This window comes from Tachyglossus aculeatus, chromosome 21, assembly GCF_015852505.1.
Source record: "Tachyglossus aculeatus isolate mTacAcu1 chromosome 21, mTacAcu1.pri, whole genome shotgun sequence".
Taxonomy (NCBI): Eukaryota; Metazoa; Chordata; class Mammalia; order Monotremata; family Tachyglossidae; genus Tachyglossus; species Tachyglossus aculeatus.
In genome coordinates, this window is record NC_052086.1 from 71,801,665 (window position 1) to 71,828,318 (window position 26,654).

Below are 26,654 nucleotides of genomic sequence, written 5' to 3' on the forward strand. Positions count from 1 at the left end.
GGAGACCCCGCTCTGTATTCACAAATACTCAACAAATCGTGAATCTTCGGATATCCTAAAACTCGCCTTTGATATCGTAAGGAGGAAATGAGTATTGGTAGTTTCCTGTCATGGAGTTTTAAGTGTACATTCTCCACATGAAATCCGAGTATCAGTCTATGAATTTATTTCAATTCAGATTTAGGTAATTTCCCAAGATAATGTGATTTATGAACTGCCTGTCATATTCTAAACAAAATGTGTGGGCGTATAGCTGCTACATAGCTGTATGTCTGGGTATAGGTATGTGTACTTCTTCCTATATACAGCTGAGGAGCAGTGTGGCCTGGTGGAAAAAGCATTGGTTTGGGAGTCAGAGGACCGGGTTTCTAATCCTGGCTCTGCCACTTGCCTGCTGGGTGATCTTGGGCAAGTCACTTCACTTCTCTGTGCTGCAGTTTTCTCATCTGTAAAATGGGGATTTAAACCTGTTCTCCCTCCTGCCTAGACAGGGATATCCATGTGGGACAGGGACTGTGTCCAGCCTGATTTACCTTTATCTCCCCAGTGCTTAGAATAGTGCTGGGCATATAGTAAGGGCTTAAGAAATACAATTATTATTATTATTATTATTATGTAAAGACCTGCTGCTTTAATGCGTATTGAAAGAATGCCTACAACATAAATAGGGTGTTAGAGTTGTGAGCCTATTGATTCTGTGGAGTGTAATCTGACTAGATACACATCAGGTAGAACCAGAGATGTGACAGAGATTTTTGCTGCTTTCAATGGTACCTTCGACACTTTGAAGCTGTCCCATCAAAGCTCAACTTTTGGAATTGATCCCATCTGAAATGGCCACTCTGTCACTTAATTTATAGTCTCATTTTCAACCAAGACAGATGCAACCTCTATCGCCCTAAACAGTGTCTGCGTACTTTTCTAGCAGTGAGGAGACAAACCCATGTAGAAAGTACAAAATTCTTTGCAATCCTCTTAGAATAGATTAACACCGCAAGTTAAACAGGATTGAAATCTAGGACAGCGAGTTTCATTGAAACAAGCCCTTGCTGAATCGTGACAGTAAACTTGTTACCGGGCTGTGCTGAGCCTAGTGATGTTTGGTTTTAGGGTTTTCCGTTTGTCCAAAGGAAAGACTTGTTGATAATTTGCATGAGCCACAAATGCAATGCTGTTAGACCTGTGAACAGATTATTACTTAGGAGAGGAATCAGCCATGCAATGCTTAGTGTGGCTCAGACTAGTGAGGCGAAAAGATCGTTTAAACAAATGTCCACGTCCTGCCTCTGGCCTGGAACACCCGCCCTCTTCATATCTGACAGACGATCACTCTCCCTGATTTCAAAGGTTTATTAAAAGCACATCTCCTCCAAGAGGCCTTCCCCGACTAAGCCCTCGTTTTCTCTTTTCCACTCCCTTCTGCGTCACCCTTGCACTTTGAAATGCCCCCATTTTTCACCCCTCCCTTAGCCCCACAGCACTTCTGTGTACACCCCAAATTTATTTATAGTAATGGCTCTCCCCCTCTAGACTAACTTCCTTGTGGTCAGGGAACGTGGCTACCAACTCTTTTATATTGTACACTCCCAAGTGCGTAGTGCAGTGATCGGCACACAGGAAGCACTCAATAAATTGCCGTTGATTGCTTGATATCCAGCAAGAGGTTCCTGTTCTCCTTTTAGCATTGCCTGTTAGTTGTTTCAGAACAAAAGACTGAACTTCCGAGATAGACCACGGGTCTTAGAGTCAGAAAGTCAAGGAGTCTAATCCCAGCTCCTGCTTGTCTGCTGTGTGACCTTCGGCACCTCACTTCACTTCTCTGGCCCTCAGTTCCCTCATCTGTAAAATGGGGATTAAGAGTGTGAGCCCCAAGTGGGGCAGGGACTGTCCCACCTGATTTGCTCGTATCCACCCCAGCTCTTAGTACATTCATTCATTCAATCGTATTTACTGAGTGCTTACTGTGTGCAGAGCATTCATTCAATCGTATTTACTGAGTGCTTACTGTGTGCAGAGCATTCATTCATTCAATCGTATTTACTGAGTGCTCACTGTGTGCAGAGCATTCATTCATTCAATCGTATTTATTGAGCGCTTACTGTGTGCAGAGTACAAGTTGTACAGAAGTACAAGTTGGCAACATATAGAGAAGGTCCCTACCCAACAGTGGGCTCACAGTCTAGAAGGGGGAGACAGAGAACAAAACAAAACATAGTAACAAAATAAAATAAAAAGAATAAATGTGTACAAATAAAATAAATAAATAGAGTAATAAATACATACAAGTTGGCACTGTGTGAGCCAGCTGTTGGGTAGGGACCATCTCTATATGTTACAGACTTGTACTTCCCAAGCGCTTAGTACAGTGCTCTGCACACAGTAAGCGCTCAATAAATACGATTGAATGAATGAATGAATGAATATATAGAGACGGTCCCTACCAAACAACGGGCTGCTTGGCACATAGTAAGCACTTAACAAATACCATAGTTATTATTATTATTATTACTATTATTATCATAAGAATTGTGCTGTGGCAAGGCAAATCAGATGGGAGGATGACACCCTGTCATTATGATTCCCCTAATAACATGGTGTTTAAGTGCTTATTAGGTGTCAAGCACTGTACTACACTCTGAGGTAATAGTAACAATTGTGGTATTTGTTAAGCACTTACTATATCATCATCAATCGTATTTATTGAGCGCTTACTATGTGCAGAGCACTGTACTAAGCGCTTGGGAAGTACAAATTGGCAACACATAGAGACAGTCCCTACCCAACAGTGGGCTCACAGTCTAAACCAGGCACTGTAGTGAGTGCCAAGGCAGATGCAAGCAAATCGGGTTGGACCCAAACCATGTCCCTCGTGGGGCTCACGGTCTTAATCCCCATTTTACAGATGAGGTGACCGAGGCCCAGAGAAGCAAGATGACTTACCCATGGTCATGCAGCAGGTATTTGGCAGAGCCGGGATTAGAACCCGGGACCTCCTTACTCCCAGGCCAATACTCTCTCCACTAGACACCATTGCTTTCATCAGAGAAGCAGCGAGGCTCAGTGGAAAGAGCCCCGGCTTGGGAGTCAGAGGTCATGGGTTCGAATCCCGGCTCCACCACTTGTCAGCCGTGTGACTTTGGGCAAGTCACTTCTCTGTGCCTCAGTTACCTCATCTGTAAAATGGGGCTTGAGACTGTGAGCCTCCCCGTGGGACAACCTGATTACCTTGTATTCCCTCCAAGCGCTTAGAACAGTGTTCTACACATAGTAAGTACTAAACAAATACCATTATTATTATTATTATTATTATTATTATTGGCATCCTTCTGCCAAGGTCTGCCTGCTGAAGGCATGTCTGCGATGGTTTCCTCTTGGGAATGTATTCATATTAATATTATTATTATCCCTTTGTATATGGGACTATACTGGATGGTTAGGAATCCGTCTGTGCTATTATTGAATGCTGACTGTGTGCAGAGCTTACAGTGTAGAGGGGAATGAGATAAATGGGAATTGAAGACAGTAAAGAGTAAAGCCGTAGCATAGCCATTCCACTCCCAGCTTGGGCAGTGGCTAGTGAGCGGAAGGCAATCTGCTACAAGTCAAAACTCACCCGTACTGGGCAGCAGTCACAAGGGAGAGAGTCAAGGGAGGAGAATCAAGTTTACTAGGGAAGCAGTGTGACTCAGTGGAAAGAGCCCGGGCTTGAGAGTCAGAGATCATGGGTTGTAATCCCGGCTCCAGCACTTATCAGCTGTGTGACTTTGGGCAAGTCACTTAACTTCTCTGGGCCTCGGTTACCTCATCTGTAAAATGGGGATTAAGACTGTGAGCCCCACATAGGGCAACCTGATTACCTTGTATCCCCTCAGCGCTTAGAACAGTGCTTGGCACATAGTGAGCGCTTAGCAAAAGCCAACATTATTACTATTATTACTACGCAGAAGGAGGCAATGGTAAACCGCACCCATATTTTTACCAAAAAAACTCTGTGGATACACTACTAGAATGATTGCAGATGGAGTTCTAGACTGTGAGCCTGCTGTTGGGTAGGGACCATCTCTATATGTTGCCAACGTGTACTTCCCAAGTGCTTAGTACAGTGTTCTGCACACAGTAAGCGCTCAGTAACTATGATTGAATGAATGAATGAAAGTAGATTGGTCTGGGAGAGTTGTGTTCATGGCATTGCTGTGGGTCGGAGACGACTCAGAACGTGAGACAAGACGAAGATACATGGGGCTTCGGATGCTGCTTGGACAGTAGTATGCTAGATTTTGGCTCATTTTTAGGTGTGTGGACTGGAAGCCAGGTTGCCTTTCGATAGAGGAAATAGCAGAGGATAAGGAACACCTCTCAGGGTCACACTTAGACAGTTTCCAGTCCTCTACCAGTCTCAGCTATGAGCGGGAGAGTCAAGCAGAGGCCTACCCATTCCATTCCTAGCTTGGGCAGTGGCTAACGAGTGGAAGGCAATCTGCTACAAGTCAAAACTCACCTGTGCTGGGCAGCATTCATTCATTCATTCAATCGTATTTATTGAGCACTTACTGTGTACAGAGCACTGTACTAAGCACTTGGGAAGTACAAGTTGGCAACATATAGAGACAGTCCCTACCCAACAGTGGGCTCAAGGTCTAGAAGGGGGAGACAGAGAACAAAACATATAAACAAAATAAAGTAAATAGAATAAACATGTACAAATAAAATAAATAAATAAATAGAGTAATAAATGCATACAAACATATATACATATATACAGGTGCTGTGGGGAGGGGAAGGAGGTAAGGCGGGGGAATGGAGAGAGGGAGGAGGGGGAGAGGAAGGAGGGGGCTCAGTCTGGGAAGGCCTCCTGAGGAGGTGAGCTCTCAGTAGCATGGGAGATAGTCAAGGGCGGAGACTCAAGTTTACCGCGCGAAAGGCGGCAATGGTAAACCACTTCTGTATTTTCGCTAAGAAAACTATGGATACACCACCAGAACAAATTCAGATGGAGAGCGGGGCGGTCTGGGAGAGATGTGTCCGTGGTGTCGCTATGGGTCGGAAACGACTCGACGGCATCAGACGAGAAGGATGGAAACCTAAGTGCTGTGGGGTTGGAATGAGTATCAGAGTCCTTAAGGATTACAGATCCAAGTGCAGAGGAGATGCTGAAGGGAGGGTGAATAGTAATCTTCGCCGGTCAGTGTTCAGACGGTGCTTAATGGATCCCTGGGCCACTGGCTACGTGAAAGAAAAATGGGCCAGGCTGGGGTGGGGAGGCCTGGGTCCTTTACTCTCTCTCCCACCCACTGACCCCTCTCTTGTGGTGAGGATAGAGGGTCACCATGGTTCCTAGAAATTGCAGGATCTGTGGCACGGCCACGATGTCCCAAGTGGGTCCGTGGCGTTCCAAGTGTATTCACCCACAAGCAAACATCGGATGGACTTCCTGGGAATCCACGCCAGCAGTGTGCAGAAATGAGTTACTGGGGAGCCCCTGTCACAGGCCTGGAATGCTTCTATCAGCAGTGGGAATAATAGATGGGAAAAATAATACTTATTCAGCACCTATTGTGTGCAGAGAACTGTACTAAAAGTGGGAAAGAATATAGACTTTTGTGGCTCACTGAGGGCAGGGCATGTGTCTGTTAATTGTTGTATTGTACAGTGCTTAATACAGTGCTCTGTTCACAGTAAGTGCTCTATAAATATGATTGAATGAATGAATGAATCGAGAAGCAGCGTGGTCTAGTGGTTAGAACACGGGCCTGGGTTCTCATCCCGGCTTTGCCACCTGTCTGCTCTGTGACCTTGGGCAAGTCACCTCCCTTCTCCGGGCCTCAGTTCCCTCATCTGTAAAATGGGGATGGACTGTGAGCCCCTTGTGGGACAGGGACTGGGTCCAATCTAATTATCCCATATGTGCCTCAGTGCTTAGTTCGGGCCTGGCCCAGAGTTAAGTGCTTAACAAATACCATTTAAAAATAAAGTAGATATGAATTCTGACCCTGGAGTGTCAGGTTGGGACAACTAAACCACATAAAATGAAGGAGATTGGAGTTTGGCCAAGACTGGTTTTTTCACCTCAAAGGGCTCTACTCGTGGTGGACCCACTATTACGGTTAAGGAGAAAAAGTGTCTTCAACTCTTGGAATCGGGTGATAGGGACATTTTGGTTTGGTTTTTTTTTTATCGGGTTTCACTCTTAGAGGTTTATTTAGACACGTTGGCCACGCTGTGGTTTAAATAGAGTTCTTAGAGACGTTAACAGTTTTGTGTGATTCATGTGGGCTCCAATCTGGTCTGTTTGTCATTTGTGGAAACCTTGCAAATCATGCTCTACCTGGGTGCAGAAATAGAATGGATGACAGTGGATTTTGTGTGTTAGCGTGATCTGGATATGTGGATTTTCTGATGATCGACTGACGGCATTCCTACTTTGGTCTGTGCAAGTCAAGGATTTTTTGTGGGGTTTGGTGTCAATGGATTGTGAAAACGCTCCTCTGGCTGTTCTGACTGCCACTATTCACATCCCTCTGAATATCATCATCATCAATCGTATTTATTGAGCGCTTACTGTGTGCAGAGCACTGTACTAAGCACTTGGGAAGTACAAGTTGGTAACATATAGAGATAGTCCCTACCCAGCAGTGGGCTCACAGTCTAAAAGGGGGAGACAGAGAACAAAACCAAACATACTAACAAAATAAAATAAATAGAATAGATATGTAAAAGCAAAATAAATAAATAAAGAGTAATAAATATGTACAAACATATATACATATATACAGGTATGTTTGCACATATGTACATATCTGTAATTTATTTATATTAATGTCTGTTTCCCTCTCTAGACTGTAAGCTCCTTGCGGGCAGGGTATGTGTCTGTTGTTACATTGTACTCTCCCAAGCACTCAGTACAGTGCTTTGCACACAGTAAGCACTCAGTAAATACGATTGAATTGAGTGCAGGAGAGCAATGTAGCTCAGGGTCATTTTGGATTAGGAGAGTTTTTCCCCACAAGAGTTCTCTTCCAAGAAGCAGCCTGGCCTAGTGGATAGAGCACGGCCTTGGGAGTCAGAAGGACCTGGTTTCTAATCTCAGCCCTGCCACTTGTCTGCTGCGTGACCCTGGACAAGTCACTTGATTTCTCTGTACCTCGGTGATCTGTAAAGTTAGGAAGAACACTTGGAGCTCCATTTGGGACGTGGACTGAGTCCAATCTGATTAGCTTGTATCTGGCCAGTCCCAGTCCCTGTCCCATGTGGGGCTCCCGGACTGATGGGGAGGGAGAACGTGTTCTGAATGTCCATTTTGCAAATGAGAAAATTGAGGCACGGAGAAGTCAAGTGACTTGTCCTAGGTCACATAGCAGGCAAGTGACAGATCTGGGATAATAATAGTAATAGTAGTTGTGGTATTTAAGTGCTTACCTTGTGCCTGGGACAACTAAGCGCTGGGGTGTATCCAAGCAAATTGGGCACAGTCCCCGCCCCACAGAGTCTCCCAGTCTCAATCCCTATTTTCCAGGTGAGGTAACTGAGGCCCAGAGAAGTTGTGACCTTTCCAAGGTCACACAGCAGACATGTGGCGGAGCCGGGATTAGAATCCGTGACTTTCGGCCCCCCAGGGCCGTGCTCTAGCCACTACACCGTACCGCTGCCCTGTGGAGATCATGTGGAAACCCTGTTATCACGCCTTACTTCCCTGTAAAAAATGAACAAATATGAACACAGCCTTTTCTTAATGATATTTGTTAAGCACTTACTATGTGCCAGGCACTGTTCTAAGCACCGGGGCAGGTCCAAGGTAATCAGGTTGTCCCACGTGGGGCTCACAGCCTTCATCCCCATTTTACAGATGAGGGAACTGAAGCAGAGAGAAGGGAAGTGAAATGACTTGCTCAGGGTCACACAGCATACAAGTGACGGAGCTGGGACTGGAACGGCCTCGTCTCTTCCCTTTTTATTTGGTGTGTGACGTCTTTAACTCTCTGGGCTCATACCACTCGTTCGCTTCCTCAATCAGTGGGAGTCATTGAGGGCTCACTGTGTGCACAGTACTGTCCTGGGAGAGTCCAGTACAACAGAGTTGGTAGACATTTTCCCTGCCCACATGTTAGCTTGCAGTCTAAGCCTCCTATGGCTCAGCGTTTTCCCTCCTGTGAATCAAAAACAGAAGAACCACTGGCTTCAAGGCCTTCCACCACCTGCCTCCTTCATTTATTTCCATTTTCTTCTCCCACACCCAAGTTTGCCCTGGGTAGCTCCTCTCAATAATAATGGTACTTGTTAGGTGCTTACTATCAATCAATCAATCAATCAATCATATTTATTGAGCACTTGCTGTGTGCAGAGCACTGTACTAAGCGCTTGGGAAGTACAAGTTGGCAACATATAGAGACAGTCCCTACCCAACAGTGGGCTCACGGTCTAAAAGCGGGGAGACAGAGAACAAAACCAAGCATACTAACAAAATAAAATAAATAGAATAGATATGTACAAGTAAAATAAATAGAGTAATAAATATGTACAAATATATATACATACTATGTGCCAGGCACTGTATTACGCACTGGGGTAGACACAAGTCAATCAGGTTGTTCACATGAGGCTCACAGTCTAAGTAGGAGGGAGTAGGACTGAAACTCCATTTTACAGCTGAGGTAACTGGCACAGAGAAGTGAAGTGATTTGCCCAAGGTCACACAGCAGACACATGGCAGAGTTGGGATTAGAAGCAGATTTCTCTGATTCCCGGGCCCCTGTTCCTTCCAGATACAGCCTTGTGAAAGGTTGGTGACAAACTCCTTGACTTTGTCTCTCCCTCTAGGGTCAAAGCTGTCTGTGGGCAGGGAATATGTCTACCAACGCTGTTATATTGTACTCTCCCAAGGGCTTAGTACAGTGTTTTGCACGCCATAAATGCTCAATAAACGTGATTGATTTGATTGAATTTCACCCAGAGTGATTGAAGCCATATACTATTTCAGTTGTTTATAAACTGTTCTCTCTCCTGATTCCATATTTCCCATTGAGGCAACTGTTGACACAACATGAATTTGAGAAGTTAGGGTTTTGCAGCACACAATCACTGTGTAGGAGTAATGCCTGTAAATACGCACGGCTGATCTTTTTTGGAGTATCATGCCTCACCATCAGTTTAAAAAAGGGTGGTAATGTGGGCTGGGCCCAGCGTAAAAACAATAAAAATGCCTCAAGAGATGGAAAATAGATCTTAGGGAATAAAGGTTTGAAGAACTGGAGTGACAGTGTAGAGAAGAGATGATGAAGGTGACTAAGTAGTTTCAGACTTAGAAATGCGTGAGGAAACTGGGCTTAAAATAAAGAAGGAGAGTTCTTGATGGTAAGTACAAATCATCATGCGAACGGGCTCTCAAGGAAACTGTGAAGTTTTCATCCATAGGCATTTTTGGGGGAAAAAAAATGAAGAGGCAGCATGGTTCTTTGGCGGCAAGGTATAGGGGCTTCCAGTTAATTTATAAAATGTACCCCTCCAATCTCTGTTTTACTTGAAATACTGTGCCCCACCCTCCGCTAGCCCCCACCTCATCTTTCTCTTATACAGAGACATTTGGAGCCCAGTCAAGGGTTCCTGCTGGTTGAGGGGGAACAGCAAAGCAGAGCAGGTGTGAAAAGTCACTCCGTCAGCTGATCCCTCTCGGTCCCTTCAGCTCCATGACATCCTAGAAGAGATGGACTGTGGAATGTGTATTTGGGGGAATTTGACCGGGAGGTCAAGGAAAGATAGGGGACCAACCTGATCCAGGGATGGGGGTGTAGTTCGGATGAAGGGTAGCGGTTTTTTAATGGTATTTCATCACTTACCAGGCACAGTACGAAGCACTGGGGTAGACACAAGGTAATCAGATTGGATTAGTCCATGTCCCACCTAGGCCCCACAGTCTTGTGAAAGGTGAATCTTGTGAAAGAGAAGCAGCGTGGTTCAGTGGAAAGAGCCCGGGCTTTGGTCATGGGTTTGAATTCCGGCTCCACCACAAGTCTGCTGTGTGACCTTGGGCAAGTCACTTAACTTCTCTGAGCCTCAGTTACCTCATCTGTAAAAATGGGGATTAAGACTGTGAGCCCCACGTGGGACAACCTGATCACATTGTATCCCCCCCAGCACTTAGAACAGTGCTTTACACACAGTAAGTGCTTAACAAATGCCATTAAAAAAAAAAAAATCTTAACACCCATTTTACAGATGAGGCAACTGAAGTACAGAGGGTTGGAGACAAGGACAGGTAAGCTTGCCTGGCTAGAGAAGAGGGGGAAGGCTAGATACACATCATCTCTTTTTTTTTTAAATGGTATTTAAGTGCTAGTAAGCACTTAAATTATAAATTATATAATTTATAATTATAATTATAGTTATAAATTATAAATATATATACTACTATTATAGTAATAATAGTTGTGATGTTTGTTAAGCGCTTACTACGTTCCAGGTACCATACTATACATACAGTATAATAAAGTTGGACACAGTCCCTACCCAACATAGGGCTCACAGTCTTAATCCCCATTTTACTGATAAACCAACTGAGGCACAGAGAGGAGAAGTGACTTACCCAAGGTCACAGAGCAGACAAGTGATGGACCTAGGATTAGAACCCAGGCTCAAGATCTTTCCACTAGGCAGTGTTGCTTTTCAGTTGTGGGTAGGGAGCTTATATCTGATATAAGGGGCAACAGGAAGTTTCGGGAGGCTTTGAAGTGGGAAATAACGTGGTTTAGGCTATCTAGGTCACTCTGTGCCCCGTGAACTCCATCTGGAATATTACACAGTAGCTGGAAATTTTATAATTGAGAATTCAGTAAACCCCGGATCCCATTTTGAAAATTTCGTCTCTGGCCAAACACCAGCCGTGCAGTAAGCAGAAGCCAGGCACCAAGATTTTGAATATGAATTGCTTGCCAGTCATGGCTAGAATTTGTCACGGAATTATAAAATCCTTCCAACTTGGTACACTGGGAATTCAGTCTAGGAAAATACGATGTTGTTTCTTAAAATGTGAAGTGAATTGGAGCTGACATTGTGACTTGTGGATTGGTTGTGATTCACACTCCCGCCGTCAGTGGTTTATTTCTTCGTTGCCTTACGGAGAAGCAGCATGGCAGAGTGGATAGAGCATAGGCCTGAGAGTCAGAAGGTCATGGGTTCTAATCCTGCCCCCACCACTTGTCTGCTGGATGACCTTGGGCAAGTCACTTCGCTCCTGTGGGCCTCAGTTACCTCATCTGTGAAGTGGGGATCGAGACCGTGAGCCCCCACGTGGGACAGGGACTCTGTCCAACCCAATTTGCTTGTACCCACCCCAGTGCTTAGTACGGGGCCTGGCACATAGTAAGCGCTTAACAAATGCCGTCATTAGTTTAGCTGGTAGCCTGGTGTCCCCTTGTTTTAGGAATTGTTGTTGGTGCGCCTTAATGACTATGATGAATGTTGATTATAGATAGAACGATCACATGTTAAAAAAATTAGTAGAGATGAATGTAAAAGGGGGTCAGCGGGTGGGGTGTGTGTGTGTGTTTGTGTGTGCGCGCGCGTGTTCAACCAGAAGCATCTGCTTCCCGGCTGGGATATTTGTTCCAAGTGTCTGAAACTACTGCTTTGGAATGTGATGGCTGCTGTATTTGTTATTCTCTTCACATGATGGTTTGATGAATTTAAGCCACGAGAAGCAGCATGGCTCAGTGGAAAGAGTCCGGGCTTTGGAGTCAGAGGTCATGGGTTCAAATCCCAGCTCCGCCAGCTGTCAGCTGTGTGACCTTGGGCAAGTCACTTAACTTCTCTTTGCCTCAGTGACCTCATCCGGAAAATGGGGATTAAAACTGTGAGCCCCCCATGTGGGACAACCTGATCACCTTATAACCTCCCCAGCGCTTAGAACAGTGCTTTGCACACAGTAAGCACTTAATAAATACCATTTTTATTGTTATTATGAATCTTTTGCAGAGTGACTTGCCTGTGTGCTCAGTTTGAAGCTGTATTACAACACGGCTTGAAGAGGAGTCGAGGTCTAGCCTTAACAGCAGCGGCGATCAAACAGGCAGCAGGATTTGCCAGCAAAACAGAAACAGGTAAACAACGTTGATGTGGCGTTGGTCGGTTTGTGTCCTTGGGAAGCTGGCAAGTGCTCAGAACACAGAGTCCTAGACCGTTAACCCAATTATAAGATTGTGTAGCTTCTTCAGTCAGGAAGGAAACCTTCAGTGTCGAGGTACTCTTTTTATTGATGCTGAGGTTGGTCCTTGTTTAGGCTGAATTCTCTTAGCCGGATCCTAAACTCTAATTCAGGCCCCTTTGCAGGAGTTATTCGTTCATTCATTCAGTTGTATTTATTGAGCGCTTACTGTGTGCAGAGCACTGTACTAAGTGCTTGGGGGTTGTGGTTATGTTGTACTCTGCACCCATTAAAGCACTCAGTAAATACGATTGATTGAATGAAGTTCACCCTTGTTTTTTACAGTGGCCTTTGACTAGCTATTCCTGAGGAGCCCCTTGGGTTATTATTATTATTGTTATTACTGGCATTTGTTAAGTGCTTACTATGTGTCAGACGCTGTTCTACGTGCTGGGGTAGATACAAGGTAATCTGGTTGGACACAGTTCATGTCCCCCATGGACCTCACAGTCCTAATCCCTATTATGGATGAGGGAACTGAGGCCCAGAGAAGTTGAGACCTGCCCGAGGTCACACAGCAGACAAGTGGTGGACCCAGAATTAGAACCCAGCTCCTTATAACTCTCATGCCCATGCTCTATCCACTAGGCCATGCTGCTTCTGCCCGCTGGGTTCTACAGTGCTCTGAGTAAGCGCTCAATAAATACGATCGAATGAATGAATATTGTAAACGTGTGTGATAGAGGGAGTGATCCAGTTTGGAACCAAATCTGTCTGACCTTGCCCACCTTCAGACGGCCGCTGCTGTGGGTTGATGGGACGGCAGATCTCAGAGGAACTGGCTTGGGATGGATGGGACGTGCCCAGGGTTCGTTATCTGGCGCCCGTACATTTGAGGGGTTTATTTTTTGATAGTATTTGTTAAGCGCTTACTTTGTGCCAGGCACTACGAAGCTTTGGGGTGGATGCAAGTGAATCAGGTTGGACACAGTCCATGTCCCACTTGGGACTCATTGTCTTAATCCCCATTTTATAGTTGAGGGAACCGAGGCCCAGAGAAGTGAAGTGACTTGACCAAGGTCACACAGCAGACAAGTGGCAGAGCCAATATTAGAACCCTGGCCGTTCTGCCCCCGGGCCTGGGCTCTATCCACTAGGCCACATTGCTTTTCACTAGGCCATGCTGAGTTTCTGTCTTTCTTTTCTCTTGTGGTCCCCCTCGGGCCTGTTCTTCCCCTCTGATCTTGGAGAGAGGCTCCAGATCCCTTGTTTTTTGGGTTTTTTTCCAGGTTTGCTGGAATAGCCTGTCGGCCTCAAGTTTTTTTTAAACTATCAGGGCGATCCTGCAGGATGGCTCCAGCACGGAGCCTGGTAAGACTTCAGGCCAGATTCCTTTTTTGGAAGACAATTGACTTCCGTTAGGAAAATATTATTTATTCATTTGTATTTATTGAGCTCTTAGTGTGTGCGGAGCACTGTACTATGCTCTTGGGAGAGTACGGTACAACAATAAACAGACATTCTCTGCTCACAATGAGCTTGCAGTTTAGAGGGGGAGGCAGACATTAATAGAAATAAATGAATAAATTGCAGTTATGCACATAAGTGCTTTGGGGGCTGGGAGAAGGGATGAGTAATCAGGAGAAGCAGGGTGAACTAGTGGAAAGAGCAAGGGCCCGGGAGTCCAAAGGACCTGGGTTCTAATCCTAGCTACGCCGCTTGTGTGCTCTGTGACCTTGGGCAAGTCACTGCCCTTTTCTGGAACTCAGTTACTTCATCTGGAAAATGGGGATGGAAACCGTGAGCCCATGTGGGAAACGGAATGTGTCCAACCTGACTAGCTTGTATCTACCACTGTGGTTAATATAGCGCCTGGCACATAGAAAGTGCTTAACAAATGCCATTTAAAAAATTAGTCCTGGGCCTAGGAAGCAATTAATCAAATGTTATTGGGTGCTAACTACATGAAGAGCACTGAATTAAACGCTTGAGAAAGTACAATGCAGCAGAGTTGGCAGGCACCTTCCCTGCCCAGAATAGGCTTATAGTTTGTTTTTGTGTTTGTTTTACGGTACTTGTTAAGCTCTTACTATATGTAAAACACTGTTTTAAGTGCTGGGGTAGGTACTGATTTATTTGGTTGGACACAGTCCCTGTCCCTCATGGGGGCTCACAGTCTTAAATTGGAGGGAGAACAGTTATTGCATCCCTATTTTACAGTTGAGGAAACTGAGGCCCAGAGAACTCAAGTAACTTGCCTAAGGTCACAGAGCCAGACATGTGGCAGAGCTGGGATCAGACAGAGAGTAAAATAAAGCATTTGTAATTTGTAATTATTATAATGAAAATGTTCAAGATGCTTCTAATATGTTGCTTTGTCCCCTCTTCCTCCTGCCCTCTCTGCAGATAATTTAGGTCTGTCAGTTTCCCCCAGGAGATTGTATCTCTCCCTGAAAGCAGAGTCTTTTGCTTTCGGTGTACTCTCCCAAGTGCTTAGTATTGTTTTCTCCATACAAGAGCTGTTCAAATGCCCCTGATAGTTGAAATCATTCTTTTAAAATTTCTAATAAAGGAATCGCTGTTCTTCTGCACACAGTTCTGACTTGGTTTTGCAATCAGCCTGGAAGTACTGGAGTGGAGAAGTGTCAATCAATTGTATTTTTTGAACGCTTATTGTGTGCAGAGCACTGAACTACGCTCTTGGGAGAATATAACAAAACAGTGTGACGAACACATTCCCTGCCCATAACAAGCTTATAGGCCTGTGAGTTCACAGAAGGATGCCCGTCCTCTTAATATGGGGTAGCAACAAGTGTGTGAGAGAGGAAATCTGACCCCTATACTGTTTTGCCAAACTAAAAGTTAAGAACGGCAAATTGGAACTCTATTGAATCTCCACAGACTGGTGTCCCAGGGAAAAAAGGCTCAGTACTCTGAATGTTCAGCTCATATACTTTCTTGCAATAACTGACTTTCCCATGTTCTGATTCGCGTAGAGGAGAGTGTATAATGTGACCGTTTTTTCAAGTTTGCCCATTGCACATTCTTGTGCAAATCCACTGCCTTTTTCTTGTTGCCTGTATAGCAAATGTCAGTTTTTTCCTTTTTGCAGAAAGGAGTTCCAATTAAAATTTAAAAGGGAGCAGGTCTTGTTTTTCATCAGTGGTATTTATTGAGCACTTACCGTGTGCAGAGCACTGTAATAATAACAACTCTGGTATTTTTTTTTGATGGCATTTATTAAGCACTTACTATGTGCAAAGCACTGTTCTAAGTGCTGGAGATATTACAAGGTGATCAGGTTGTCCCACGTGGGGCTCACAGTCTTAATCCCCATTTTTACAGATGAGGTAACTGAGGCACTTGTTAAGCGCTTACTGTGTGTCAGGCACTGTACTAAGCTCTGGGGTGGATACAAGTTAGACACAGTCCCTGTCCCACATGGGGCTTACAGTCTAAATCCCCATTTTACAGATGAAGCATAGAGAAGTCAAGTGATTTGCCCAAGGCCACACAAGCAGACAAGTGGTGGAGCTGGTATTAGAACCCATAACCTTCCGACTCTAAGGCCCGGGCTCCATCCACTATGCCCTGCTGCTTCCGGGACTGACCGTTTGGGAGAGTTTGGCCAGTTTTTAAATAGGTTAGGTTCATTTTGTCCCCCTTCTGTTCTAGTTTGCTTCTGGCTTTGAGGTTTTTGTGGGTAAATATTACAGTTTCATAGGTGTGAAATTCAGAGCATGATGATAATAATAATTGTATGCCAAGCACTTACACTCTGGGGAAGATACAAGCTAACCAGGTCAGACACTGTCCCTCTTCCAAAGAGGACTCACAGTGTAAGTAGGAGGGGGAAGAGGTATTGAATCCCCATTTTACAGATGAGGGAATTGAGGCCCAGAGAAGTGGAGTGACTTGCCCAGGGTCACACAGCAGACAAACGACAGAGAACTCACATTAGAACCCAGATCTTTCTGACTCACTGGCTGGTGCTCTTGTCCACAGGCCACACTGGATGGTTGGTGAGCTGTCAGTTACATGCTCCCTTGGGTGTAGCGGGGGGTGGGAGATGGGAATCCCCATTTTTTGAAGGGGGCCTGTGTATGCACAATTCATTAGGTGGGAGAATTGTACCAGACTCGGGGAGAACTTGGGATGAGATCACTAAATGTGTTTGGATTTAGGGCTTGGCAGGGAAACAATTAGCAGGCTACTGTGTGGATGTCCGCCCGCCACCTAAAGCTCAACATGTCGAAGACTGAGCTCCTTGTCTTCCCTCCCAAACCTTGTCCTCTCCCTGACTTTCCCATCTCTGTTGACGGCACTACCATCCTTCCCGTCTCACAAGCCCGCAACCTTGGTGTCATCCTCGACTCCGCTCTCTCATTCACCCCTCACATCCAAGCCGTCACCAAAACCTGCCGGTCTCAGCTCCGCAACATTGCCAAGATCCGCCCTTTCCTCTCCATCCAAACCGCTACCCTGCTAATTCAAGCTCTCATCCTATCCCGTCTGGACTACTGCACTAGCCTTCTCTCTGATCTCCCATCCTCGTGTCTCTCTCCACTTCAATCCATACTTCATGCTGCTGCCCGGATTATCTTTGTCCAGAAACGCTCTGGACATATCACTCCCCTCCTCAAAAACCTCCAATGGCTACCGATCAATCTGCGCATCAGGCAGAAACTCCTCACCCTGGGCTTCAAGGCTCTCCATCACCTCGCCCCCTCCTACCTCACCTCCCTTCTCTCCTTCTACTGCCCAGCCCGCACCCTCCGCTCCTCCACCACTAATCTCCTCACTGTACCTCGCTCTCGCCTGTCCCGCCATCGACCCCCGGCCCACGTCATCCCCCGGGCCTGGAATGCCCTCCCTCTGCCCATCCGCCAAGCTAGCTCTCTTCCTCCCTTCAAGGCCCTCCTGAGAGCTCACCTCCTCCAGGAGGCCTTCCCAGATTGAGCCCCTTCTTTCCTCTCCCCCTCGTCCCCCTCTCCATCCCCCCGCCTTACCGCCTTCCCCTCCCCACAGCACCTGTATATATGTATATATGGTTGTACATATTTATTACTCTGTTTATTTATTTATTTATTTATTTTACTTGTACATTTCTATCCTACTTATTTTATTTTGTTGGTATGTTTGGTTCTGTTCTCTGTCTCCCCCTTTTAGACTGTGAGCCCACTATCGGGTAGGGACTGTCTCTATGTGATGCCAATTTGTACTTCCCAAGCGCTTAGTACAGTGCTCTGCACATAGTAAGCGCTCAATAAATACGATTGATTGATTGATTGATTGATTGACTAGTCATTCCCCACCCCCGCCACCAAATACCTCAGGCTGGGGACTTAATTAATATGACTTGCTCGAATGGGGGTGGCAACGTCGGGACTCCATTTCAGAGTAGACAGTCTGTTAGTGTTGCGATATTGTAGGTGTCTTTTGAAGAAGCAGATGGAGTCGTCAGCTTTTCACTTTTGAGAGTAGTGGCAGGCTTAGGGTGGGGGTCCCAGAGATCAGAGGGGGGAGGAAGAAATCAATCAATCAGTCGTATTTATTGAGCTCTTACTGTGTGCAGAGCACCGTGCTAAGCACTTGAAGAAATGAAAGGCAAAGACCCTTGTGGACTTGGGGAGGTGGGCTTAGAAACACACACACACGCTCTCTCTCTCGTACTCTCACACTCTGCTGGGAAGGTTAGAAACATACAAGCACATACGCTCATAGGACTAGAAAAGTGGACATTCATTCATTCAATCGTATTTATTGAGCGCTTACTGTGTGCAGAGCACTGTACTCAGCACTTGAGTCCTTGACAATACAGGCATTGGTCCAGGAAGGTGGACATATGCACATGGGTTCAGGAAGTAGACATAATAATATTTGTGTTGTTTCTTAAAACACTTACTATCTTCCAGGTGCTGTACTAAGCGCCGGGGTAGATTCAGTGTAATAGGGTTGGACACAGTCCCTGTCCCACGTCGGGCTCACGGTCTGAATCCCCATTTGACAGGTGTGGGAATCGAGGCCCAGAGAAGTGCTCTGCACATAGTAAGCGCTCAATAAATACAATTGATGATGATGATGATGACTTGCCCAAGGACAAAGCAGACAAGTGGAAGAGCCGGGATTAGAACCCAGGTCCTTCGGACTCCCCAGGCCCGTGTTCTATCTACCAGGCCACGCTGCTCGCAAATACACTCCCACAGGGCAGGGAGGTGGGAACACGGGCCCTCCCAAGGCTGGGGCTGCAGATTGGTGAGGAGCCGTGGCACGCTGGAGGACCGGGAAAGCCCAGGCTCCATCTCCCGGTTAGCCGCTGGCCCCCGTGGCCCCGGGAGGGTTCATTCATTCAGTTGTATTTATTGAGCGCTTACTGTGTGCAGAGGGAGGGTTGGGGCGGGCCCGCTCAGGACCGTGTTCGCAGGGCTGGTAGCAGTCGGGACTCCTTGCCCACCTGGACTGGGAGCCCCGGGTAGTGAATCGAACCAAAGAAACAAATGAGCTCAACCAAAAGTTGGTTGGCAAAGGTGATGGAAGTATCTGCCTTCAAGATCAGTCTTCTAGACTGTGAGCCCGCTGTTGGCTAGTCGGGACCGTCTCTCTATGTTGCCAACTTGTACTTCCCAAGCGCTTAGTTCAGTGCTCTGCACACAGTAAGCGCTCAATAAATACAATTGAATGAACTAGTGAAGATGAGACCTGAAGTTGTAACTCAGTCACTGATTCCCGGTTTCATTGTGTGGCAGAGGTTAAGTAACCTTCCAGGAGGAGCAGAGGGGATTGTAAGAGATGTGATTTTTACATTTATGGTGGCTGACGGACAAGAATGATTCTTTCTTTTCCCCCCACCCACTTCTGGGATGGAGGGCTATTCAGAATGGGCCCTACAGTCAATCAGTCGTAGTTTTTGAGCATCATCATCATCATCATCAATTGTATTTATTGAGCACTTACTGTGTGCAGAGCACTGTACTAAGCGCTTGGGAAGTACAAGTTTGCAACATATAGAGACAGTCCCTACCCAACAGTGGGCTCACAGTCTAAAAGGGGGAGACAGAGAACAAAACCAAACATACTAACAAAATAAAATAAATAGAATAGATATGTACAACTAAAATAAATAAATAAATAAATAGAGTAATAAAAATGTACAAACATATACATATATACAGGTGCTGTGGGGAAGGGAAGGAGGTTAGATGGGGGGGATGGAGAGAGGGACGAGGGGGAGAGGAAGGAAGGGGCTCAGTCTGGGAAGGCCTCCTGGAGGAGGTGAGGTGAGCACATACTATGTGCAAAGCAGTGTTCTAAGCACTTGGGAGTGTAGTGAATAGAGCATGGGCCTGAGAGTCAGAAGGACCTGGGTTCTAATCCTGGCTGTGCCACTTGTCAGCTGTGTGACTGTGGGCAAGTCACTTAACTTTTTTGTGCCTCAGTTGGGGATTAGGACTGTGAGCCCCATGTGGGACATGGACTGTGTTACGCCTAATCAGCCTCTATCTACCTCAGTACCAGAGCATATAAATACACATACCAACTCTGAATATATGTATATATGTTTGTACATATTTATTACTCTATTTATTAATGTACATATCTATTCTATTTATTTTATTTTGTTAGTATGTTTGGTTTTGTTCTCTGTCTCCCCCTTCTAGACTGTGAGCCCGCTGTTGGGTAGGGACTGTCTCTATGTGTTGCCAACTTGTACTTCCCAAGCACTTAGTACAGTGCTCTGCACACAGTAAGCGCTCAATAAATACGATTGATTGATTGATTGATTGAATGAGTTGGTAGACAGTAAGCGCTCAATAAATACGATTGAATGAACGGTAGACACGTTCCCTGCCCACAAAGAGCTTACAGTCTAGAGGGGGGGACAGACACTAATAAAAACAAATACGTTACGGATATGTACAAAAGCGCTTTAATAGGTTTTAGTGCTTTCCTGTAGCTTCCAGGACCGCTGAGGGTTGAAGAAGGAAGGAGCTGAGTTTTGGAAAAGACCACAAATATTTGTACCCACACAAAGCATTTCAGTCAGTTGGACTGGACAGTCGAAGGATCTTTTGGAAGCAGAAATTCTCTGCAAAGAAGGGGTTGGAAAAACAAAGTGTTTTTGATTAGAGTGAGAACAGGAAATGACTAGGGAATAAGAACGGCATGTGTGGGCTAAGATGTTACTAGAAGCTCCTCGGAGTGTCATTATTTTATTTATTTTAAAACTGATTGTGCTAATCAAAGCAAACACCAAGTTCTCAGAGTAAACTAGGCACCATAGCAAACCTGTCACAGTCATGACTAATTCCCTCAGCAGGCTCTTTCCCAAGATGATTTTTAAGACCACATTCGGGGTAACAGTTCAGTTGCTCTGATGACGAGACCTGAGCTTGTCGTTGCATAATGTTTGTCCTGGATGAAATATATTCCTTTGTATATTGTCCTCTCTAATCTACCCCTCATCTAACTTCTCTCTGTTTTTTGTACCATATAAATTATAACATACCACAGCCCTTATGCCACATTTATATCTACCTTATATCAGTCAGACATATTGAGCCCTTACTACACGCACAGCACTGTGCTAAGCGCTTGGGAGAGGACAATATGATAGATTAGGCAGACACGTTCCCTGCCTGCAGCAAGCTTACGATCTAGAGGGTATATACTCTGTCCTTCTATTTGTAACTCATTTAAGGGCCAGCCTCCCCTGCTAATCTGGAAGATTCCCTGAGAGCTTTCAGTCTAGGAGGGAGAGAAGTTTTACAGATGAGGAAGCTAAGAGAAGCGTGGCCTACCAGATTTGCTTGTATTCACCCAGCGCTTAGTACAGTGCTTGGCACATAGTAAGCACTTAACGCATATCACAGTTATTAAAAGTGAAGTGACTTGTCCAATCTCACACAGCAGGTGCGGTGGGGAGCTGGGATTAGAACCCAGGTCCTCTGACACCCAGGCCCAAGCCTTTCCCTCCAGGCCTCACTGCTTCTCAGGGAAAGGGTGCAATTTGGCTGACTCGAGTTGGGAAGGAGGTAGCAGAAGTAGTAATGGTATCTTTGGAGGGCTAACACAATATATTACTTTCATTCATTCATTCATTCAATTGTATTTATTGAGCGCTTACTGTGTGCAGAGCACTGTACTAAGCACTTGGGAAGGACAAGTCATCAATATGTAGAGACGGTCCCTACCCAACAACGGGCTCACAGTCTAGAAGAGGGAGACGGACAACAAAACGAAACATGTGGACAGGTGTTGTCGGAACAAATAGATGGTCTATCCTTAACGGTAGGAGATAGATCAAGGAAACCAACCATCACACACTTCCTCCCAAATCTTCTTGCCTCTGATGGAGATCCAATACTAGACTGGACAAACTATTATAAGCACTCAACACATAACCACTGATTTTTTTTATGGCATTTATTAAGCGCTTACTATGTGCAAAGCACTGTTCTAAGTGCTGGGGAGGTTGCAAGGTGATCAGGTTGTCCCACGGGGGGCTCACAATCTTAATCCCCATTTTACAGTTGAGGTAACTGAGGCGCAGGGAAGTGAAGTGACTTGCCCAAAGTCACACAGCTGACAATTGGTGGAGCCGGGATTCGAACCCATGAACTCTGACTCCAAAGCCCGGGCTCTTTCCACTGAGCCACGCTGCTTAACTGGCTTAACTGATTGACTGGCCACTGGGCTATCCCAGTAATGGCAGTGCTTATGTTCTGTTTTAACACAGTTATCCCGAGATCCCCTCCAAAAAATTGGCTTTTTCCTACTTACTCCTTCCTAAGGGCTAGAAAAGTTTAACAAAAATACGAGGCACATTCGCTGCCCAACAGGAAAATACCCTCTAGTCGGGGAGAAAGGCATAGTAATATTCACATTCAGGGTCTCTGTGGTGCAACTGGTTAGCGCGTTCGGCTGTTAACCGAAAGGTTGGTGGTTGAAGCCCACCCAGGGACGGGCTAATTGCACTTTTCTTCTAGACTGTGAGCCCGCTCTTCTAGACTGTGAGCCCGCTGTTGGGTAGGGACCGTCTCTATATGTTGCCAACTTGGACTTCCCAAGCGCTTAGTACAGTGCTCTGCACACAGTAAGCGCTCAATAAATATGATTGAATGAATTCACAAGCGGTGGAAATGGAAGAAATAATTATAACATACTGTGTTATGATTATATAACGTATCATGTACTATGTGCTAAGCCTTGGTGGGTAAACACAAGGTTATCAGATCAGGCACAGCCTCTGTCCCACAGAGTGTTCATGATCCGTCTTATCTATCTTAGCAGGTGAGGACACCGTGGCCCAGAGAGGTTAATGACTCATCCTTGGTCACACAGCAGGGCACAGACAGAGCTGAACCTAGAACCTGGGTCTCCTGGCTCCCCATCCCGAGCTCTCCAGGATGGGATTTCTCCGTAGGGATTTCTTTATCGAAAAGGGCTTTGTTCCAGGCGAAGGGGAGTCCATAGGAAGTGATGAGCTCGTTTTCGGCCGGGCTGCCTCTCCGTAGGGATTGCTCTATCTAAAAGGGCTTTGTTCCTGGCGAAGGGGAATCCATAGGAAGTGATGAGTGGAGCCTGGGGAATAGGGTAGGAGGAGGAACGAGAGGAGGAAGGCCGCCGTTGTCCAGCCAGAAATCCTTGGCCCGAGGAGCCGAGGCCTAGAAAGATAAAGAACAGGCCTTGCCTCAGTGAACTCTTTGTTCCCTTCGTCACCTATCTTTAAGCCACAGGAGTGTTCACGAGCCCTCTCTGATGGGGAAGAAAGGCAACGGTCAAAGCATCATGGCCCAATGGAAAGAGCCCGGGCCTGGGAATCAGAGGACCTGGGTTCTAATCCTGCTCCGACCCTTGTCTACTGTGTGAGCGTGGGCAGGTCACTTAACTTCTCTGTGCCCCAGTTTCCTCATCTGTAAAGTGGGGCTTCAATACCCGTTCTCCTTCCTTTTTAGAGTGGACACCCTGTATATGTTTGTACGTATTTATTACTCTATTTATTTATTTTATTCGTACATATTTATTCTATTTATTTTATTTTGTTAATATGTTTTGTTCTCTGTTTCCCCATTCTAGACCTTGAGCCCACTGTTGGGTAGGGACCGTCTCTATATGTTGCCAACTTGTACTTCCCAAGTGCTTAGTACAGTGCTCTGCACACAGTAAGCACTCAATAAATACGATTGAATGAATGAATGAATGAATGACGGGACTGTATCTAACCCGATTATTTTGTATCAGTGTTTAGTACAGTGCTGAGCATGTAATAAATGCTTAACAAATACCATTGTTATTTTTATGGATAGTGGGACCAATAAAAGAGAAGGAGCGTGGCCTAGTGGAAAGAGCATGGGACTTTGTGGGGGGGGGGGGGGTGGTCACAGGACCTGGGTTCTAATCTTGACTCTGCCATTTGTGTGCTGTGTGATCTTGGACAAGTCGCTTAACTTTTCTGTGCCTTGGTTCCCTCATCTGCCAAATGGGGACTCATTCATTCATTCATTCATTCAATCGTATTTATTGAGTGTTTACTGTGTGCAGAGCACCGTACTAAACGCTTGGGAAGTATTAATTGGCAACATATAGAGACGGTCCCTACCCAACAGCGGGCTCACAGCCTAGAAGGGGGAGACAGGCAACAAAACATGTTACCAAAATAAAATAAATAGAATAAATATGTACAAATAAAATAAATAAAGAGTAATAAATACGTATAAACATATATACATATATACAGGTGCTGTGGGGAGGGGAAGGAGGTAAGGTGGGGGGGATGGGGAGGGGGAGGACTCAATACCTGTTCTCCCTCCTGCTTTGACTGTGGAACCCCAGCGCTTCGTACAGTGTTCGACCCATAGTAAGCACTGAACAAATACCATGATTGTTATCATTAATAATAAAAAGTGGAGAAAGGCTGAGAAGACAAGAAGTAGCATTTATCGAGCTCCCACTTGGTGCCGTGTACTATATTAGAAACTGGGAAGTACAGAATCACAGCGACACGTTCCGTATCCACAAGGAGCTTGCACTGCAATGGGGGAGGCAAATCGTGAAAATATTTACAATTCAAGTGGTCAAAATAAATAATTGCATACTCATATGTACACAAATGTTAAGGATGGTGTAAATAAGATCAGAACCCACAGCAAATAGAGGAACGGAAAAGTACTCCACATAATCAGGGGAGGTGGACTAGGTGCCTTTTCCACCTTTATTCCACCTCTCGAAATTCCGGAAGCCTAGAGCTTCGGAAGACACTGCTTCCTTTCTTCCGATTTTACTGCAGCATTCCGGGAGCAGCTGTATATGGGGAAGAAGGGATCTAGCCATTCGAACTGGGGAAATTAGTCCTGTTACCTGAAATGTTAGGTCATGCCAGAAGCTCGGTGAATGACATTTAAGTGGAAACACAGAATGACATCACCACTTCCTTCCTTAAAGCACAGATAATCGTATGTATGGTCTCTGATTTTATTCTTCATTTGCCACTTACGTTCAAGCTCTGAATTTTTATGCCTTTTAATATATTTGAATGACTGTTTTCAGCTTATCAGCTTTCAGCTAATCGATCAGATTATTTGCCTAGGTTTTGTTAGTTGCTGGGATGGTTAGCTAACTAATAATAGTAATTATAGTTGTGGCGTTTAAGAACTTACTGCATGCCAAGCGTTGTCTTAAGCCCCAGGGTAGATATAAATTAATCAGGTTGGGCACCAACTCTGTCCCACACCGAGATCGCAGTCTAAGTAGGAGGGAGAACAGGTTTTGAATTCTCATTTTACAGGCGAGGAATCTGAGGCACAGAGAAGTTGAGTGACCTGTCTGCCGTGTTGGCTGTCTGACTGAGTGAGTGACCTTGGACAAGTGGCAAAGCTGAGATTAGAACTCAGGACCTCTGGTTCTCCGGGTTGTGCTCCTTCTTTTGGACCGTGCTAGCTGTGTGATCCAACATGCCCTGATTGCTCTGTGGAGGAAAAGAGGACTCAATAGCAGGATGACCTGTGGAAGGAACACAGGCCTGGAGTCCGGAGACCCGGGTTCTAATCCTGGCTCCACCAGTAGCCTGTCATGGGACCCTGGATAAATCGATTGATTAACCTGTGCCCAGTTTCCTCGTTTGTAAAAATGGGGAGACAATAACTGTTCTCCCTCCCCCATAAGATTATGAGGTTCTTGTGGTACAGGAACTGTCTCATCTGATTATCATACATCTGCCCCAGTGCTTAGTAATAATAATAATAATAATAATAATGATAATAATAATAATGGCATTTGTTAAGCGCTTACTATGTGCAAAGCACTGTTCTAAGCGCTGGGGAGGTTACAAGGTGATCAGGTTGTCCCACAGTCTCACAGTCTTAATCCCCATTTTACGGATGAGGGAACTGAGGCCCAGAGAAGTTAAGTGACTTGCCTGAAGTCACACAGATGACAATTGGCGGAGCCGGGATTTGAATCCGTGACCTCTGACTCCAAAGCCCTTGCTCTTTTCCATTGAGCCACGCTGCTTCTCTAGTACAGTGTTGAGGACATAATAATTTAGCAGATACGTTATTATTATCAGTAGAGATGAAATCTTGACTATAATGGTGAGTTCATAAAATATTAAAAAATCATTAGATTGGATTTTTGTACTTCTGGAGATGATCTCATAGGACCGTGTTTTACAGTAGTATCTATTTCTTCTCAGTTTATTGAGGTTCTCACAATGTCCCAGACTTGTTCTGAGGCTTCAAATAGCCAGTAAAAACGATCTATATTTTTAGGTTTAGAAATTCAATTTTCATGGAAAAGCACATTTTACGTTCTTTTCAAAAAAAGTATTTCACGGGGAAGATATATATGAGGAGAAAATGGTCTAATTATTTTTATCATAAGGGGAAGTCCATTTTTTTCTATTCCTGTAATCGTTTCAATTCCCTTTTTTCTTTTCTTTTCTTTTCTTTTTTTTTTAGTTTTTCTGTCTTGCTCATGAAAATGCAAATAATCTTCTTCCTGTGAGACAATCCTGGAAGTCTCTTTGTTTTGTAGCCACAAAGAGAAAACTTAGTTTTACCCAAAATTTATTCCAGGTGAATGCACAAGGGATTCACAAATTTCATTGAAGAATTGAAGACAGTCACTTCTGGATTTTCCAGGTGCTGTCTCCACGTAGATTAGTGGATTACCAAGCAGGCTATCCCAATTCTGTGCTTCTTCATGGCTGACATTTTTTTGGCATTTAAATGTTCATTAACACCTTCACTAGAGGGGCTGTGTGTGTGTTGGAGGGGTGTGTGTGTGATAAAATACAACTCAAGCCAGTCAATCTTACAATTCTTGGAAATTCTGGTAAAAATCCTCTAGACTGTAGCGAACGTGTCTACCAACTCTGTTGTATTAGAGTCTCCGAAGCACTTAGTACAGTGCCTGCACGCAGTAAGCGTTCAATAAATACCACTGATTGATTGATTGGTAAAAGATTCATTGAAGAAAGACCATTTAAAGCAGCATGGGCTCGGGAGTCAGAGAAACTGGGTTT

General features: G+C 45.1%; 1 protein-coding gene and 1 non-coding gene across 2 annotated transcripts in view; both read left to right on the forward strand.

Moving 5' to 3' along the window:
* SNX29 (sorting nexin 29) overlaps nucleotides 1–26,654 on the forward strand; it is a 557,276-nt gene that overhangs the window by 20,170 nt on the left and 510,452 nt on the right. Inside the window, exon 5 of the mRNA XM_038762809.1 lies at nucleotides 11,965–12,089. Within this exon, the coding sequence (XP_038618737.1) occupies nucleotides 11,965–12,089 (125 nt within the window). The remainder of the gene's footprint in view (nucleotides 1–11,964; nucleotides 12,090–26,654) is intronic.
* TRNAN-GUU lies at nucleotides 22,023–22,096 on the forward strand. Its single transcript has one exon. It is a non-coding gene; the product is annotated as a tRNA-Asn (tRNA).